Source organism: Trachemys scripta, chromosome 9 (assembly GCF_013100865.1).
Source record: "Trachemys scripta elegans isolate TJP31775 chromosome 9, CAS_Tse_1.0, whole genome shotgun sequence".
Lineage (NCBI taxonomy): Eukaryota > Metazoa > Chordata > Testudines > Emydidae > Trachemys > Trachemys scripta.
This window is the reverse complement of record NC_048306.1, coordinates 11,734,765-11,754,636: the sequence shown is the minus strand read 5'-3', so window position 1 is coordinate 11,754,636 and position 19,872 is coordinate 11,734,765. Positions and strand designations below refer to the sequence as shown.

General features: G+C 39.8%; 1 protein-coding gene across 3 annotated transcripts in view; it reads left to right on the top strand.

Annotated features, from left to right (window-relative positions):
* RADX (RPA1 related single stranded DNA binding protein, X-linked) overlaps positions 1–19,001 on the top strand; it is a 35,082-nt gene extending 16,081 nt beyond the window's left edge. Inside the window, exons 9-14 of one of the 3 annotated variants that reach the window (XM_034781115.1) lie at positions 644–798; positions 1,724–1,941; positions 5,016–5,095; positions 7,971–8,267; positions 13,980–14,162; positions 16,736–19,001. In XM_034781115.1, coding sequence (XP_034637006.1) covers positions 644–798; positions 1,724–1,941; positions 5,016–5,095; positions 7,971–8,267; positions 13,980–14,162; positions 16,736–16,881 — 1,079 coding nt within the window. In that variant the 3' untranslated portion in view covers positions 16,882–19,001. Of the gene's footprint in view, positions 1–643; positions 799–1,723; positions 1,942–5,015; positions 5,096–7,967; positions 8,268–11,360; positions 11,472–13,979; positions 14,163–16,735 lie in introns of those variants that run through there. The other 2 variants (XM_034781114.1, XM_034781117.1) reach the window with 2 other exon arrangements.
* The last annotated feature ends 871 nt before the right edge of the window (positions 19,002–19,872 follow it).

The window sequence follows — 19,872 nt, the reverse complement described above, 5'->3', positions numbered from 1 at the left end:
TACACCATACAAAATATCCCCATTACGTGTGCCTCATTCTATCTGAGATTTCGTCACAAGTATTCAAAATGAGCAACTCTGATTGCTTTACACTTGGATTATATCAATGGTTCAATACTGGAATGTCATTCAAGGAAAAATCATTCTGAAGATAGACTCTGAACCAAGGCCTCAGCTGTGTAAATTGTCAGCTCTATTGATGGCAGTGAAGTTTTGACAGTTTACATCAGCAGAGAATCTGTCCCTCTGAATTTATACTCCGTAGATATTCTGTTCTGTACCAACATCTGCTTCGGCTACATCTTCAGTCAGCTTGAAAGTCAGTGTCGTATTGAAGAATATAAGATGTGATAATGATAAAGAACGTTAGCAGTAGTATATTAAGCAGAGCCTTGAATAGCTCTGATCGTTCAGTATTAACTCTGACCTGGCTGAAAAGCTTTGCTCCCCAAATATTCTGAAAATGAGAGATGAGAAAACAGGAGGATTTAATTACTGAGAAGTTCAAATTTAAGACAATTTAATAATTTAAATTTAGCAAGAAGGTCTTTCCAATTTTCTTTTATGCATCCAACATTGATACTTTTTAGTAGTTTTGTATTTCTTTAAAACTGTTAAGCTTGTGAGAATTGCTCTTTTGCAGTTGAATCAGTTTTGAAAGCCATAAGTGAAATGGAGAGAGAGATTGAAGACCTGCACTACAGGGAGCACAAGCGCTTTGCTGTTCAGGGGATAATTAGTGCTATAAGATATGTCAGCTATGCAGCTGAAGATGCCTCGGGAATGGAACCAATTCAGGTACAGTGCTTGAGGATTAATAGTATAGCACTTAAGATGCTGTGATCATAATTACAATTGCGATCTCTTGCATTTGAATTGAGAACCCACATACGTTGTCTCTTGATTAACTGAATTTACCATTCTGAGAGCAAGAGAAGTTTGAAAGTCATTGTTTAAATTTTAAAACTTGTTTTCTGAGTGTTACAGTCCTCAATAAAAGTACCCGCTCTATAAAAGTTACTGATTAAATAGTATGGTTAAAGTAAATTAGGGACTGGGAGAACTGGTTACTTTAATGTAACCTGTCACTTTCTAGACAGAGGTGTTTTTTTTTTTTTCCTTTAAACTTGATTAGAGAGGCTTTTCTATAAAGCAGATCTGCTAGACACTATGATGGCGATACAAGATTTGAGACTAGGGCAGGGGTTCCCAAACTTGGTTTGCGGCTTTTTCAGGGTAACTGCTTCCCACAGCTCCCATTGGCCGGGAATGGTGAACCGTGGCCACCGGGAGCTGCGAGTGGCCGTACCTGCGGATGCTCGGGTAAACAAAGCGTCTCGCAGCCCGCCAGGGGCTTATCTTGAACAAGTCGTGAACCAAGTTTGGGAACCCCTGGACTAGAGTATCTAATTCCTCATAAAGTTATTGGAGGAAAACCAACTAGTGATCAATCTGATACCTTTTTGTAATTGAAGATGAAATAGCTTTAATTGTTTAACTCTTGTTACGGAGGGAGGGATAGCTCAGTGGTTTGAGCATTGGCCTGCTAAACCCAGGGTTGTGAGTTCAATCCTTGAGGGGGCCACTTAGAGATCTGGGGCAAAATCAGTACTTGGTCCTGCTAGTGAAGGCAGGGGGCTGGACTCGATGACCTTTCAAGGTCCCTTCCAGTTCTAGGAGATAGGACATCTCCATTCATTTATTTTATTTTATTTACTTTTAGGAAGGTAGAGTCCAGTCACCATCTCAAACGACTGTAAAAACCACTGGTTTGTCTAAAGATTGTGTTACAAAAGGAAAAAAGCGAAGCCATCGAAATAAAGAAGCTAACTCCGTACTTAATTTACAATGTGCTTCCCTGGATCAACAGCAGCATCCGCGTATGTTAACCAGAAAGAGTCGAATCAAGAGAAAGATCGAACACCGTACAGAGGCTGAAAAGTAAGCCTTTTGAATAAAGTGTGGTCATATTAATTCAGGGATCGACAGCCTTTCAGAAGTGGTGTGCCGAGTCTTCATTTATTCACTCTAGCTTAAGGTTTCGAGTGCCAGTAATACAATTTAACGTTTTTAGAAGGTCTCTTTCTATAAGTCTATAATATATAACTAAACTATTGTATGTAAAGTAAATAAGGTTTCAAAATGTTTAAGAAGCTTCATATTAAATTAAAATGCAGAGCCCCCCAGACCGGTGTCCAGGACCTGGACAGTGAGAGTGCCACTGAAATCAGCTCCCGTGCTGCCTTCGGCACCTGTGCCATAGGTTGCCTACCCCTGTATTAATTGTTCCATTTCACTGATATACTGTAGAGATACTTTTAAAAGTACCTAAGTGAATTAGGAGTACACGTCCCATCGAAAGGCAACTGACTGAAACTATAAGCAACCCAATTTAAAAATGGTAATCCTCCTTCCTTATGGACCCAGTCTTGCTCCCAATAGTCAATGAAAGCAGGATTGAGGAAAATACCTTCCTGACTAGAACTTTGTAAGCCAGGGAAATGATTCCGCAGAACATCATCCTCATTACCTCTTGCAGCTATTATATTAATTCTCAGTCATCTGAACTGCTGGTTCTGAGTTTTTTTTCTCCAAAAACATAAATTTCAATGGTTTGCCATTCTTGATTAAATACTTGTGACATTACCCAGGGTACAATCTGTAGAGCCCTGCGCAGATACAATTTGATATCCGCAGATAGAAATCGGTATCTGCTGAACCGCAGGGCTCTCCTGGGAACCGCAGCGATGAAAGGAGCAGAACATGGGGCCGCCGCTCCCAGGAGCCAGTGCTCCACACTGGCACCTCCTCTGACACAGCTGTACAGACCTCAGACAGGAGACGCAGTCACGCAAACAGCTGCGTGGAAGGGACCGGGGCGGGGCTGAGGGAGTTACAGCTGTACAGGACGAGCATCCGGTGGCTCCTGGGAGTGGTGGCCCCACGTTGGTGTCTCATTATGCACTTACCCAGCAAGCTCGAGATGATGCTGGCTTTGGCAGAGCAGAGCTGCAAGCTGCACAAAAGTGAACTCCGAGCCCACTGCCATGGACACTCTTGTGGGTCACCTAGAATGAAATGGACATGAGCAAGGGCTTGAAGAAGAAAAAACAGTTCCCTGCCTTTTGTAACTTGTTCTTCAAGATGTGTTGCTCATGTTCATTCTATTGCCCGCCCTCCTGCCCCTCTGTTGGAGTTTCCAGCAAGAAGGAACTGAGAGGGTGTAGGGCCGGCGGTGCCTGATATACTGATGCATGAATGCGGACTCAAGCGGACGCCACAGCCAACCCTATGCATACCACAAATGCAAACATCTCCGATGACTGCGCATGTGGACGTGCGCATGCCTAGAATGAAATGGACATGAGCAACACATCTCGAAGAACAGCAGGCACGAAAAGGGAGGGAACCATTTTTTCCATGGCTGCTTTCCAATATGTCTTTGTAATTGAAAATGAACTTTCAAAGTTGCTTTCTGCCCAAAAGGATGCTAATGGAAGAAGGCAACCAGGATAGTGCAGCTGTAGCTTTTTGCCTGCACAATTAACTAGCTACTGAACTGCTCAATTTGCACTCTGAGTCTGAGTTCTTGTGCGTCCAGAGTTAGAAACCAGGATGAGATCACTTTAATACTTGGCCCACAGGATGAAGGTATTTTGTTTTTTTTAAACACTTTTTTTTTTTCCAAACTCCTTAATGAAAGTAAAGCTGAGAAGATTAATGTATTCTCTCTTCCACTCTTAAATAGCATTAAAGGGTATTCAAAATATTAGTTGTTCAAAATTTTGAGTATTTAACCCTCTGTCTAAAACGTTTAAAGCCTCAAAAAGTAAGGAAATATTAATGACTGAAATGCATCATACAGTAGGGCCCCAGTAAATAAGAACAAAGGCATGTATCCATATGTTCTCTTTAATAGCTGGTCCTATTGATTTATAGATATTTGTAACTTAGCCTCATAGATAGGCGTGGTCTTTACATAGCAGATGTAACTTATGAAAAAAGACTCTTTATCATCTACATTGATTATGATGTTTGGCTAGATAACAAATATAGAGGGCTAAAGCAAGGGAGAAAGGAATACGCAGAACTAAGAGCTGGGGTTAGTATGGTGGTACAATATGTATCATTTAGTTCCCTAGGATTTTTTTTTTTTCCCAGGGGAAGAGGAGAATTATTTAAAGGAAGTTAAAGGATGATTGTTGGAGAATTAGTTTAGTTTTCACAACTAAGTGAAATTATAATAAAAATCCAGTTGACTGATTGTCATGGCAGGATAACATGTAAAATTCAACGGATTTTTTTTTTTTTTTTTGGAACCTTGTGTTTGCCATTTTAGATTCTAAAGTGATGTTCCGGCTCCAGGTTTTCATTGCTGCTTTGTGCCTTCAACCACTGACGTGTGCTGATATCAAAGTACAATAGCACACCATGGAGCCTTTCTGGAATTAGTATAAAAACCTGTTTATGGGCTACGTCTGCTTCTCAACCTATTTACTATTGTGGGCTGCATATGTAGCTCTTTGTTATGTGGGCTTCATCCACACAATATACATACTACCTGTATGGCCCTGAGGATGTCACATGGGCCGCAGCTGTGTGCTGTTTGGGCTACAAGCAGCCCGTGGGTTGAGAACCACTGGTCTATGACATTCAGCTCTTTTTCTGCCAAGGCCACACATGTCGTTTTCAGCAAGTTTCCACTAGAGGGCGAGAAATGCTGTTTTTAATGTAAAACATTTTTCTGTAGGTTTCGCTGATTCACCTGGCAAGAAATGCATTTAGCCTTGAACTTTGAGAAGGTTTATGCTGAGCAAAATGACTCTAGTTATATCAGATGTTAATATCTGTAGCTCAATGTCAGAGTGATCCTTATCAATAAAAAGAACTCTTATCAAGGTCTGGAGTTTGTGCTTTAGAAGTTATGGGTTTTTTATAACATAGCCACCAAACACACATTTAGTTTTATCTGAAGCCTGAAAGCCTCAGAATTAACTATAATTTTTCCTTTATAGCTTGCATGAATTTCAGCAAGAAGATTCTGTTCCAGAACAAAATATCTTGACTGAGCCTGACACTTCACAACCCGATAGAGGTATATGGCTAAATATTTTGTTCAGCTATGATCATTTCAGTATTTTACAAAAAATGTAGACCTAGACCTTCTCCGCTCAGGCCCAAAATAGTGGGACAAAGGTGGTAGTATACCACCTTTACATCCCCTGTCCCCACCATCCTTGAGCTGGTTCAGCCCTCAACACAATGTAGAGAAGCCAAGGGCTGTTCTTATTTGCATCAAGCTGCAACAGCCTCTAAGGAACCATTCTGGCAACTAGGTATCAGCACCTTTTCCCCCGACACATGCTGGGGCTGGCTGTATGGGTGGTAGAATGCAACTGTATTGCTCTATGCCACTGTGTAAGAGAAATCCTTAATGTCTCTTTAAGCTGGCTTTGAGTCCATGTTGCATCATTTCTGGAGCAGGTCAAAACAGGGCAGAGGACCTCGTCTCTATTTTTGTTGTTGGTATTGCAGTAGTGGTCCAAATGTGATAGCATTTCCAAAGGCAGGAAAATCACACTCTGAGGAAAGATAGTAACATACAAGCAAGTAATCATGATGATGAGAGTTACACATCTTATTAGCTACATGTTTGGGTTTTTTTAAGTTAAACACATTAGAATTTTCCTATCTTGTTTTTCCTCTATATTTGAAAATTAAATCTAGATGTTTTAAACAGATATTTTCTCAAATTATATCTGCTCCCAGTGTGGGCTTCATTTCTAAGTTTACTATCAATACGTGTAAACTCTATCTTATTGTTTTAATTTGTGTAATTGTTTTTAGCGGGAGCTCACACAATCAGATGTTCATGACGGCATTTATATATATTAGACTGGCAAAGAAAGTTGGTGTCTGCTGCAGAGAGCTCTCTCCAGCCAGCTGGACTTCAAATACTTACTTTGTTTCCTTTTAAATATCATGGATTTCAGCATCTCACTTTTCAGTAGCAAAAGGCTGTAACTTCTGCTATCCTGTCCTAATTTCACATCTGTTTGTGTTGATTCAAATATGTGTGTACAAATAGGACAACATGCAAATTACAGCCCCAAGATATAAAGAGAGGAAAGTAAGAGAAGGCATGATTGAAGTTTGAGAAGGAGAGAGAGATTTAATCCTGGCATTTATATCCTAGCAATTTTTAACTTTAATACCACAAAATCCTGCAAATAAGGTCTTCACACTTATTCTAGAGGATGGCAGTTACAGTATTTTTCTTTCTTCTCTTAATGTAATTATACAGAATATCCCAGTAGAATTTCTTTTCAGCCAGCTATCTTTCTAACCAGATGTGGGTGTTTAGTTGCTCAAAATTTAAAAATGGCAATAGCATGAAATTTAACACTTTGTATACTGTACCACTGATATAAGGCAGCACTACCAAAGAGATGGAGTTCTAGCAGCCAGCATTGTTATGGAATGTCTAATAATGTACACTTTCCCAGTGATAATATAATGTGCTGCTTATAAATGTAAAAGGTAAAAATCAAGCAGCTACATTTTTTGTTTTAGTTTTTTGAGATGTCATTGTTTTCAGTTTCATTTGACTCATCTATATTTAATAGTAATTTTCCCCTATCTAAAGCATAACAACCGTAATCATCCATATAGTAAACTTAGAGAGTGTTTATGAATGGGGGAGGATGGTGGTTGTGAACTTACTATACACTCCAGTTTTGTGAGATAAGTCCTGCTCCATGTTCTGCACAAGGATTCTCCAGACAGCACTCAAATGCAATTGCAGTTTCTTAGGCCCACCAATTTTCCATACTTTTCACTATAATTCCTTGCGTCTCATCCAATGAAGTAATGCTCGTGTACTCTGCTTGTTTAATGTTCTTCCACTTGGGGGTTGCCGTTTCTAGGTTAGCCATATACACCCTGGTGTCTTCAGTTCTTTGGCACAGCTAAAGCTCCTTTGTAATAACTACTGCAATGCTCCGTGTGAAGCAGTGAGGAAATTTGCACACACAATTCATGTGACTAAATTGGAAACAGCAATAAAAGTTTTCATAGTATAGTATCAGGATAGAAACTATTTGTGGGGAAGGCAAGATAAAATGGGGATAACTGGGAAAAAAAATAGGTTGGGTACATTTCAGAATGGGCCTTGTGGTAAGGTCACAGAATGGGGACTTGCCTACAAAATTGGGGAAAATGGTTTATTTGAAATTTTTTCAGTTCTTAGTTCACATATAATGGTAGATATAGGGACTACAGTTAGCTATATGACTGAGACTCTGCACAATATACATTATAAGGCAGGGGTTCTCAAACTGGGGGTTGGGACCCTTCATAGGGTCTTAAGGTTATTACCTTGGGGGTCACGAGCTGTCAGCCTCCACCCCCAAACCCCGATTTGCCTCCAGCATTTATAATGGTGTTAAATATATAAAAAAGTGTTTTTAATTTATTAGGGGGGTCGCAGTCAAAGGCTTGCTATGTGAAAGAGGTCACCAGTACAAAAGTTTGAGAACCACTGTTATAAGGTAACAGCCCACAGTCTTCATTGCATGAATACACATTGTACAGAAGATGGTAAAGCATAGCATCATAAAGTACCTGTTTCATTTTTATACTTCCCAAGTGTTGGTGAAACAAAGTGACTGGGGAGGTGACTGATCCTTATCCACCCAAAAGCAAGCAATGAATGGCACCTTCCAACTAATAACTATTTTTATGAACCCGGTCTTCAAACTCTAGCTGGAAATAACCTATTTACTAACAGTCCAGCCTTAGCTTAATGTTTTATGCATTCTTTGTTTTGATTTTTCCATCTATATTTTCACATTTGACTTAAGTATTAATCTATTCATTAAATTTTTGCTTTTCCTAATACATTGGGGAAGTGGTATGGTTTTGTCAGTGCATATTGATCAACTAAATGTTTAATGTATTTGTAACAGCAGACAAAGAAGGAGTGAGTGACGCACCCGAAATAGAAGAGATGGGAAGAACTTCTCATGATTCCTGGCAAAGTGATCTGTGGACAATGGTGAAAGACAACTTAATAGATCACTTGCATTACTGCACTGTTTTCCCAGAGAGCATCCCACGTAAATTTGATTATATGCACAAAGAATTCCTTATACAGCAATACAATCTACATCCAGCTGTGTACAAGCCAAAAGAATACAGAACAAATAAAGAAATTCATGAATTTAAAAGTGCCAGTGGCCCTGGGCACTATGAAGTGACTATACTGGGTAAGTGACAATTAGTAGTTCGATTTTTTTTTTTTCTTTTTTTCTTTTTTCAGAGAGAAATCCTAGCAATGTAAGGTTTGTTAGCATTCTCAATGTTGAACAAAGAACTGTTTAACTTTCTGTGAAGTTGAATGGCTACTTTAGTATAATTTGGGCAATATGCTCAGTTGCTAAGTTAGGAAATGAATGAGTTTCTTTTTATATACAATCTTGTTAAAGGTACAAACTGAATTTTTTTAAAGGAGAATATTAAGGAGACCCCACTCCAAACTTCATAGTTAAGTCTGAGCTGAGTTTTGCACTGAAAGCCAGGGAGTCTCCAGACTTACAGCACATTTTAAAGACAGCATTAATTTTCTGATGATTTACAAATTTCCTTGTAATTTGAGTTAAGACCTATTTTAAAATTAATTTAAGTTAATAATTTATTAACTAATTAAATTTATTAATTAATTTAACTTAATAAATTAAGTTAAAATTTGGTTTTGGATGTTTCTTTACTTTTTTTTAAATAGAACAAGAACAAACTCTCTTTAAACTATTCAATATAGCAATTTAAAAAACAGCATTAATTTTTTGTGAAAAATTTTCCCCCCCCCCCCCCCCCCGCCTTTTTAGCTTAAATTGTGAATTTGAAAGTTGCTTTCTAGCAGCAATAACCAATCTCCACCCTTTTTCTCCAGCTATTTTATATGCTGGAGATCTGTTTGTTGAAATGAGTCAGTGGTGTAAAGGGAACTGTACGTACGTTTCAAGAGTACTACTTTGACCTCATCTATAACTGGATTGGTTCCAACTCAGGGTGGATTTGATTTAAATCACTAGTCAGGAAGATTTGATTTAATCATGGATTTCTACATAAAAGTGCATTCTTGTTGGTTGTTATAACCTTAATACATACTCTTCACAACTCAGAGACAGACGTTGGTTTCATTTTTAGAAGGTACATGCTATACATTTTTAAAGTGATTTATTTTGAAAATTTTTCAGATTAGTTTTACAGCTATATCAGAAAATGAAAGATTGTTTAGTTATTTCATTTGCCAAAGGTAATTGAAGCAGATATTTATGACGTCATTGGGAGATGAACTATCTCCAATTCAACAGGTTAATCATTAATATTTGGAGGATTTTCTTGCCATGCTGTATTAGGAGGAGAACATCACTAGACAGACATTTAAATTGATTTATTTAACTAAAACAACAACATTATGTATTCTGGATTTTTTTCTTCAACAGCAAACATATAATATTTTAACAAAACAAGCATATGAATTTTTGAATTTAGTTGAACATTCACATTTTTTAAAATCAGGTTTGGTTTTGTTAAAATTGTTTTTAACAAAAATAGTTAAAATGTAATATTAAAAAAACCCACAAAAATTAAATTGACTTTGTCAGCCAGGTCAACACCAGAAACTTAAAATATTGGCTTCTGCAGCTAACTCAGTTGTATTCACCTGCATTTTCCTGTTTATAATCTGGAAAAGAAAAACAAGCTTTCCTGCTTTTTCAGGTCTCAAACAGTTTCTCAATTTGAAATGAACTAGTCCAAAGGAAGAAAATACTCTTTCTACACCGGCAGAAGCTACTACTGTTCAAAGTGAGATTATCACTTCAACAGTCTCTGAATCCAAGTGCTTAAATGACTTCCACCAGTTCACTGGTTTGACTTTTTTAAAACATCATCAGCAAACGTATATTTCTTGAATGGTTCACCCTTAGCTCTGAAGTTTATTATAGTTGGTATTATAGAGGGATGATTGCTGGCTGTGCATGTCATAGCCGACTCCTTTTCTTCAGTAGTGAAGGTTTGACCCTGGTACTGAATATTGAGAAGATTTGCAAGAAAATGAGCTGGAGATAGGGCTTGTCCCATTCATTTTTTTAATGCTCGTAATTTAACTCTGTCATTGCATATTTCATTTTTTAAGATCTCACTCAGTTTCTTCCGAATTTCAACAGAGTCAGCAATAAAACAGCTATTTCCCTGCATTTTGTTCAAGGCTACAGAAATAGGCTTCAGGGTACTCAGCATGTGTTCAACATTTCTCTTAAGCCCAATGTTGAGAACTTTGCCATCTATTTTTTTTTCACGATGTTGTTCATAAACTGTCATCAGATTAGGCCAGTTCTTGATATAATGCTCAAAACAGTCCGCTACTGAGTTCCATCGCACGTCTTGTGGGAGAGTTAGCTTGGTTCCTCCCACTTTTTTCAGAGCAGCTATTGCAAAGTGGTTGTTACGGAAGTATTTTGCAATTTCAACACTAGCCTTTATTTCTGGAACACTGAAGTCTTTGGCTAGGAGGTGAATCAAATGAGCACTGCAACTGTATGTTATTAGCTTGGGACTCTCTTCTAAATAATTTCTTCTCATCTTGGATACATTTGCAGCATTGTCTGTGATCAAGCTGCATGCTAGACATTTGAATTTTTTTTCACGGTTTGTTATAGCTTTTACTGCTACTTCTTGTAAGTATTCTGCTGTGTGCGCATTTCCTGATGTATCAGTTGTTTCTGTAAGGAAGACATTCCCATCTTCTGTTGTCACAGAATCACATACAACAGGATCATTGTGGACATTGCTCCACCCATCAAGACTCAGGTTAGCAATTTTACCCTCTAGACCTTTTGCACACTGCTCAATTTCTCCTTCATACACTTTATCCAGCAATTTGCCTGCGACATCTGCTCTGTTGGGTGGACTGTACCCTGGTCTTAATGACTGAACCATGTTAATGAAGTGTGGGTTCTGATTCATACGGAAAAGAGTGTTTGTTACATAAACAAACTGGGCAAGTTTTTCATCAATTACACCTCTACCTCGATATAACGCTGTCCTTGGGAGCCAAAAAATCTTACCGTGTTATAGGTGAAACCGTGTTATATTGAACTTGCTTTGATCCACCGGAGTGCGCAGCCCTGCCCCCCAGGAGCACTGCTTTACTGCGTTATATCCGAATTCGTGTTATATTGGGTAGTGTTATATCGAGGTAGAGGTGTGCCTCTTTTGGTAATCTGCTGGTTCTTATCATAAACTTAGCTATGGTTGTTTCTGGATGATGGAGGTTTTTTTTCTTTTTGCTAGAGGTGATATACTGTGGCTATGTGATATACATGATGAGACTGAAACATTGGCAGATAACTCTGAAACTATAGAAAATGATGGTGATCTTGAAGGTGGATAGTCTTCAGAATCCCGTATGTTGAGGATGGATTCTCCTAAACAAAATAAATCAATGTGGTTATTTAATTATTATTACCATACTGCTTATTTAGTATTACTCATTCCATTCACTGACACTCAGTACTACTTTAAAGGTGAAATTGTGAAAGGAAGATCTGCCAATTTCAGCTATTTATTTTTTATCACAACTGCATCTAAAATGATAGTACCATAGAGTAACAACTATATTTTTTGCTCAAACATGAGAATTCAAGAATAATCCAAAAGGAAGACAGGCGGTCCTTAAGTAAGAAGTATGAAATGAAAAAGTTTACCAACCTGAAGATCCTGCATGTTCAGACATGTTCCTTTCATCATGTTCAACGCAGCTTCCTCCTGAGAAGGAACACTTGTCATGATGGTGTTTCATTCGGGCAACCAGGCCTTTAATTTCTTTGTTGCACTGTTTGCATTTTGCACGCATGCCTGTCTTACCCACAGGTAGAGGAACTTCTTTAAAATATTCCCAAACTGGGTCTCTTTTATGGTCTGCTGCCATTATAGGTTTTCCCTTCTAGTGAGAGAATGGTATGGTAGATCTCAAACCAATGAAGGCTATACTCAGAAAGACCTCAAGACTTCTGGAATATGCTGCAAAAACCGTTTCACTTTTGTTTCTACTGCCTGTCCCTCCCTTCTCACATTTATCTTCAGATGACTTCTCCTTGTCCAGATCTATTCCGCCCCCAACAATCTTCTGTTCGTTGAACTTTTTGAAACTTTGCACTTTTAGAGAGAACTAAGGGATTGACTCTGTGTATACAAATTTGCAGAGGGATAATAGGATTGACGTCTGTTATTTCTCACCTCTGTATATTTGTTTGTTTGTTTAAAACATTTTTGCTGTTAACAAGCATGTTACCTCTGGAGACACAAATCCACAGTTTGAGAACTGCAAAACTAAGCATCTCTGATGGTATCTTCTAGACTGAGCACTGAGTCCCATTGGGTAGATAGAAAGATTAACCTAAATAATCTATACAGAAGCCCCTGGAACCCCATAAAATTGGGTCCCTAATCCATGAACTATTGGAACTCATTTACAAAACTTGTCTTAAACATTACATGAATATATTGTCTCATACTATAGAATTAGAATTTATAATCCCTATTCCAAGAGATATCTTTGAGCTATAATGTATCATAATTAAAACTATCTTTAGATAGGTTAAAAGAAGAACAGGAGTACTTGTGGCACCTTAGAGACTAACAAATTTATTAGAGCATAAGCTCTAATATGCATATGCATCCGAAGAAGTGGGCTGTAGTCCACGAAAGCTTATGCTCTAATAAATTTGTTAGTCTCTAAGGTGCCACAAGTACTCCTGTTCTTCTTTTTGCAGATACAGACTAACACGGCTGCTACTCTGAAACCTTTAGATAGGTTTTTTCCTCAAAAATCATTTTATCAAAAAAACCTGATTTAAATCCGATTTTTTTATTTTTAAATCATTGATTTTTATCCACCCTGTCCAACTGACATTACTCTTAATCATGGCTGCATGCTAGTAAATTAAGCTACTTTGTGCTGCTTCAAAGTAGCACAAAGCAGCCAATGTATACTAGTGAATTGGTCTTGAATCGTTTACAATTAAATATTTAAATTTCATCCATAGCTTCAGTTCATTAATAGTATCATGATGTTAGTTGTCTTTGCATTTATTCCATGGTCATGTATTACATTTATAATAATTAAACAAGGAAATTTTGAGGTGAAAACTACTAAGCTGGGGTTCAGACTGAGTATGTATTAGTAACTTAAGAGTGCAAAAAATAATAATAGGTTTTGGGGTAACTACACCTCTACCTCGATATAACGCGACCCAGTATAACACGAATTCTGATATAACGCGGTAATGCAGCGCTCCGGGGGGGCAGGGCTGCGCACTCCGGTGGATCAAAGCAAGTTCGATATAACGCTGTTTCACCTATAACATGGTAAGATTTTTTTGGCTCCAGAGGACAGCATTATATCGGGGTAGAGGTGTACAAGCATTCAAAACCTAGGAAATTCAGGTAAGGTTAAATTTAAAAGAAATCCAAACACATTATGGACAGGATATGTTCAGTTAAGGCACCCAAGCAACCTTAACTCTCTGTCCTGTAGTGACACCATGGGGACAGAGAAAGAAATCTCTTTAAAAATTGGTTTCATATACTGAAACTACAAATATTATAAAATCCCTTATTCATAAAAATATGGTTATTGCATGATGTCCATTCAAATATATGTAATAGTATGCATGTGTAAGTGTACATATTTTTCTGCTAAAACTTAGTTTATTTGAGATTGTTTAGCACATAATAGGAACGAGGGGTATGGGTGAATATCTTATGACAGCTTGCATATGTTCAGACTGGAATAGCTGGGTTTAAATGCAGTAATTGGTAAAAGAATTATTGAAGAGAAATGAACAGTGTGCATGAAACTATTACAAACCGAAGGTGAAGTATTTTGCTAAGGTAATTCTCTCTCTTAACAGGGATAAACCATGATGTGGCTATAGATGTTGCCTTCCCACCTATATTTTGTCCTGAAGATCCTCATTTATTTCGAATAGAGGATATTCAGAATGATACGTTATTATCCTGTATGAGTTGCATCTCTGTGTGTCAGCAGGACACCGCTAGCAATGAAAAGCTTTATGACACATTTCCACTTTCAAGTAAGAATTGCTACTATTGGTATTACTCATTTATCGTTTTCTTTTTCTCTCTGAATGTAAGCATTAATATTGTATACAGGACCCTTCTTGTAAGTCAGGCATCAGGCACCCCTTCTCATACGATACATGTTTATTTTCAATTAACACCTTTACTAGATATTGTAGACAAGTAAGTAGCCTTTCTTTCAGGCCAGTCTTCACTGGGCCTACCTTTTTGCACCCATAAGTTAGCAGGTGTAAATAAGGATTCTACGAAGTTAGATATCTAAGTACCTGCTATGCACACATTGAGTCACTACTGGATTACCTATATTGCTCCCACAGTTATTTGCTTGTACAAAATTGTACCGTCGGAGAGGCCAGGGTTTTTTAATATTTGGCCGAGAATCTGGTCCATAAATGGAACACTACAGCTTTCAATCATTCATTCCTATTTCACTGATGGCATTTCAAGGAGCCAGCACTCAGCTAGTGCAACTCGCAACAAGTAAAAGCTGAAGTTTTTGTATGCTGTTAATTGTCTTTTAAATTATAGTTCCATGTACTGGCTGCCCACAAAAAATATGTTAGAGGGATTTAATGTTTGTACCACACTTCAAATGTGTAAAGTGCTATGTAAATGCTGAAAATTATCCATCAGAAATAGAAACACTTGATTTTAATTAAGTCCATCTTTTTGCATGCCCCATACCAAACTGTTTGAATAGTAAATTTTTCTTTACGTGGACTAGCATGTAATTGTCCTAGTTCTTCTTCGAGTGCTTACTTATATCCATTCCATATTAGGTGTGTGTGCGTGCCACATGCACCAGTGCCGGAAGTTTTTCCCTCAGCATTATCCATAGGGGACCGGCTCTGGCACCCTCTGGAGTGGCGCCCACGTGGTGCGGTATAAGGGGCGCTGCCGGCTCCCCCCACCCTCAGTTCCTTCTTTCCGCCAGTTACGGTGCTGGAACTTCTGCTACTTCAGCTAGCATTGTTTCGTTCTCAGTTCTAGCGAACTTTGAAAACCTGTAATATAGTTGTACATAGTTAGTAGTTCTTAGTTACCCTTAGTAGTAGTTCTCAACTCTTTGTTAGTCCCAAATGGGACGGCATGCCCCGGTCCCCAGGTTTTAAGCCCTGTGATCGCTGCAAACGGCCTATGGCCATCAGTGATCCACATACCAGCACATAAGTGACAAGTGCCTTATCTGCAAGTCCTTCAAACTTAGGACGAAGAAGGAGCGCGATATCCGTATGGAAGTGCACCTGATGGCACTCACTTCGGCACCGGAGCATTGTCCGACTCAACACCAAGCACCACGGCCTCCGTGCGCAGTGCTCAACCAGCTCCGTCCACAAGCCAGCACAGGTCCCCCTCCACGGCTCTGGTGAAGAAGCCGAAAAAGACTGCAGGGAAATCTCCTACCTCCTGTAAGGGAAAGGAGAGGGCTGGTGGTGAGCCACGACCTGTGCCGGGCAGCTCAACGCCCCCATTGGGAACTCGGGGCCCAGCTCAGGTTGAGCGGTGCAGCCCATCCCATACTTTGCCTGCAACTCCAGATAGCGGTGCGGGCCCAGGCCAGTTTCAGGTGCCATCAACGCCAAAAGCCCTTCAAGCAGCTCAGGAGATCCTGACCCTCCTGTTGCTGCCCACACCAGCTCCTGCGGTACCCCAGTCTCGGGGAAAATCCACATTGGGACCTATGCGTGTGTGTCCGCCTCAGCGGCACCATTCCCCATCAAGAGGGATGTCCCACCATTGCTCGCCCATCCAAAGCCGTCACACCTCAGGACTAGAGGGGCAGGCTCAGCTGAGACCTCTTCACTCGCCGCACCGGGGGCATCAATCAAGGGATGTCTTTGGCGGTTTTCCTGGCACACATCCCTATCCAGGATATCTGTAGAGCCACAATGTGGTCCTCTGTTTACAGCTCATTATGCCATCACTCAGCAGGCCAGGGACAACGCTGGGTATGGCAGAGTTGTGTTGCAATCTACATGTCCATGAACTCCTGCCTACCTCCGGGGTACTGCTTTGGAGTCATCTAATAACGGATGGTATAAGGGGCACCGCCGGCTCCCCCCACCCTCAGTTCCTTCTTGCCGGAAACTCCGACAGTGGGGAAGGAGGGCGGGTTATGGAACGGATATGAGCAAGCACTCGAAGAAGAAAAGAGAGTTACCTTTTCCATAATTGGTGTTCTCCGAGAAGTTGCTCATGTCCATTCCACAACCCGCCGTCCTTCCCCACTGTCGGAGTTTCCGGCAAGAAGGAACTGAGGGTGGCGGGAGCCGGCGGTGCCCCTTATACCACGCCATGCGGATGCCACTCCAGAGGGCACCAGAGCCGGTCCCCTACAGATACTGCTGAGGAAAAAACTTCCGGCACCGATGCATGTGGCGCGTACACCCACCTATTGTGGAATGGGCATGAGCAACGCATCTCGAAGTACACCAGTTACGGACAAGGTAACTGTCTTTTATCCTAGGTGAACATGTACAGCTTACTGCATGTAAAACAAAATGCTAGTTAAATATGTTTTGCTACACACACCCACACACACGAACTATCTGTGTTTGGCTTCTAGATGAAATTGTAAAAGCGGCAGTTGACCTAGACAGACAACATGTCATCTGTATCCTGGACATCTGTCGTTTAGAAGAAGACAAAGTGGAAGTTTTCCTGAACAAAATGTATAAGATAATGGAGACTGATGTGGTGAACCTTGCGTAATTTAATAGCTTGTTTTATTGACGTTATCCATGTATTGTTGGAGGGGAGGGAAATAAAACTTTAGTAACTTACAATACACCCTCTGCATTTCGCCACTTTCTAGAGCGTATAGAGCCAAGCCTATCCAGTGTTATGATGTGTTTTGACAGAGCAATTGTAGTGGTATTCAACGCAAGTGAGAAGAAGGTTCATTACCTTTATATCTGAAGGCTCTGGAGCAGAGTATTATAAATATGGCAGAGTGCTAATTCTTTTTATACCTCTATTGCTTTAGTGTAATGCATTGAGTGCTGCAGGCGGCTCCCAAGTGGCAGGTGTTTTGTACGTGTTCCATCATTAAGCAAAGAGACTGGATGGGGAATAGAATGTACAGCCAAATTCTGCCCTCTGTCAGTGAGAGTTGCCTGCATATATGCATGGGAAGAATTTGGCCTTACGTCACTTATGTGACGGTGTCTCTAGCTGGTAGGAACCTAAAATCACTGCTATCTGACAGCTCGTCAGGATGGTCATGTGAAATAAAATGGTGGTCTCAGCCCAGTTCCTAGAGAAAACATGGCTGCATCACAGAAACTTGCCACCTCACTTGTTCCCTTGTTTGTAGTTTCACTAGAGCCAAAAGACTTAATTTCAATAGATTGAGAACTATCTTCTGCTTTACAGAAGGGTCCCTCTGGACAGTTTAAGAGACGCATTGGCTGTTGGTGGGGAAAAGTTTGGCCAGCCAGTGGCAAATTATGAATGGAAGCCACAGAATGTCCTGTGAATGGAATCCTTCAGTTTTAAGTGCTTTCAGTTCTGCTCCATAACACTGAATTAATTGAAAAACAAGGCACTTCTCTGCATTATTTGTGTTAGATTTTCTAGAAGCATTATTGGATACAGAGCCAAAGTTTGAATGTTGTCTGTTCACTTAGAATGTCATTCTGTGCTTCTGCATAGATATCCAGTAAAGTTTTGGTGTGTCTTACATTTTATTAGTAGAAGAATATTAATGTAAATGTCCTGGTACGTGAAAGTTAGTACGGTAAAACATTTGTCCTTTATATCTTTATGTACTGTATTTTGTATTTAAATGTATGATATGGTATAGGCTCCAGGGTCTAATAAGAGAGTCTGGCACCTGTACTTGCTATTCCAAACTGAGCCATGCTGACTATGCCAGCAGATATTTTAAAGTAGATATACCTCAGGTAGAAGCTTAATTTTAAGGAAACCAGCATTTCAAGATCAAATTTGTAAGGTAATTATGTTTTTATAATAGAAATGACACAGGCACTTGTACAGAGTTACCATATTTTATTATTTGTTCTAGTCACTCAGCCCTCTTCCTTTTGTTTCTCAGTGCTCCCATTACATGTAGTAAAACCCAGCAACGGCTCTGCCTGCTTTGCCTCACTGCATAGCAGTGTATACTTAACATTGTTGTTAGCCCTTGATGCTTGCTGTCTTAAATCTTAAAAGCAGATTCAAAATTATGTAGACTCGATGGTCTTTAAAGTATATACTATTTTATTTTATATCTGTGCTATTTGAAATGTATCAAAAGACAGCACAAAAAAAGAGTATAATATATATACTGGCAAAAATGGGTAAATTCCATTCTTTGCAAAGAATCCATTCACTCCTTTGTTTCATGAAGTGCGGCTAACTGTAAGATTAAAAATGCTAAGAAACTAAGGTCCTGTTGATAAACATCATAACATTGTGTTATGCCTCTCATTCTCAAGAACAGGGCTTTGTAAAATATTTTCAGACTAAAGGGATCACTCATCCACCACTGGAATACAGCCATTGCAGAGGTGGAATGTTACCAAAGCCTTGTGCATTCCCTAACCCTGGAATTCACACCTTGTCAGAGAATTGTATTCCAGAATCTTAGCTCTTATTTTCTTTTTATAAATGTTTCTACCCATTGTAGATTCAAAGAAAACCACAGAAAGGACAGTTGAGTGTAAACCAGCAGAGTGATGTTTGCCTGACTATGCAGAGAGCCTGAAACAATAGCTCTAACAGGTGTAAACTGCTCAAATTTATTTGTGTGAGGTTAACTCTGAAAATTAGATTACAGTCTGTGGGATATTGAAAATGAGGACAGCTTAAGTAAAAGAAATAACAAATAATACCAAGGCTTCTGTATTTATTTCATTTTGATGTATAATTGAATAAAACAATCTGTTTTTTAAATGTATCTGAAGCTGTTGCAGAACTTCAAGAATTTCCACCAGAGTGCTGCATAATCCAAGGATTTTTACAACAAAATTTTAGGTCTAGCTTGCCTTAAAGTATGCAAGGCATCCAGTATTGCAGCCATTCTGGGCCTGCAACACTAAACTTTTTTTTTTTTTGCAGTGGGTTCCAGTGGCTTCATCTGTTTTCCTCTGGTTTCATTGCTTTCATTTTCCAATAGACCACTCTTCGAAGAAAGCACTTTTAAAATCAGTTTATACGTGCATTTTCCCATGATGTAGGCAATCCCCATTGGAAAGCACAGGGATATATACATAACTGCTTGTTGTAATTCATATGATTTGAGTGGGTGCGTGGCATTGATTCTGCCAGGGGTGGCTCTAGCTTTTTTGCCGCCCCAAGCACGGCAGGCAGGCTGCCTTCGGCGGCTTGCCTGCGGGAAGTCCGCCGGTCCCGCGGATTCGGCGGCATGCCTATGGGAGGTCGCCGGTCCCGTGGATTCGGCGGCATGCCTGCGGGAGGTCCGCCAGTCCCGCGGATTCGGCATACCCGCCACCGAATCCTCACAGCGACCGGCAGGCCACACACCCCTGTCCTCCCGTGGCTCGTCGGCCCAGGCACACGCTTGGAGCGCGGGTACCTGGAGCTGCCGCTGGATTCTGCCCTCCGTTATACATGTAGTACTTCTCCATCCCCTATTGGCTTCAAAGGGAGTTATGTAGATTTATCTGAGGTCAGAATTGGCAGGCGAATACTCCCTGAGAGTGGAACTGGAAAATGGGAACTTTGACTAGCCATAGT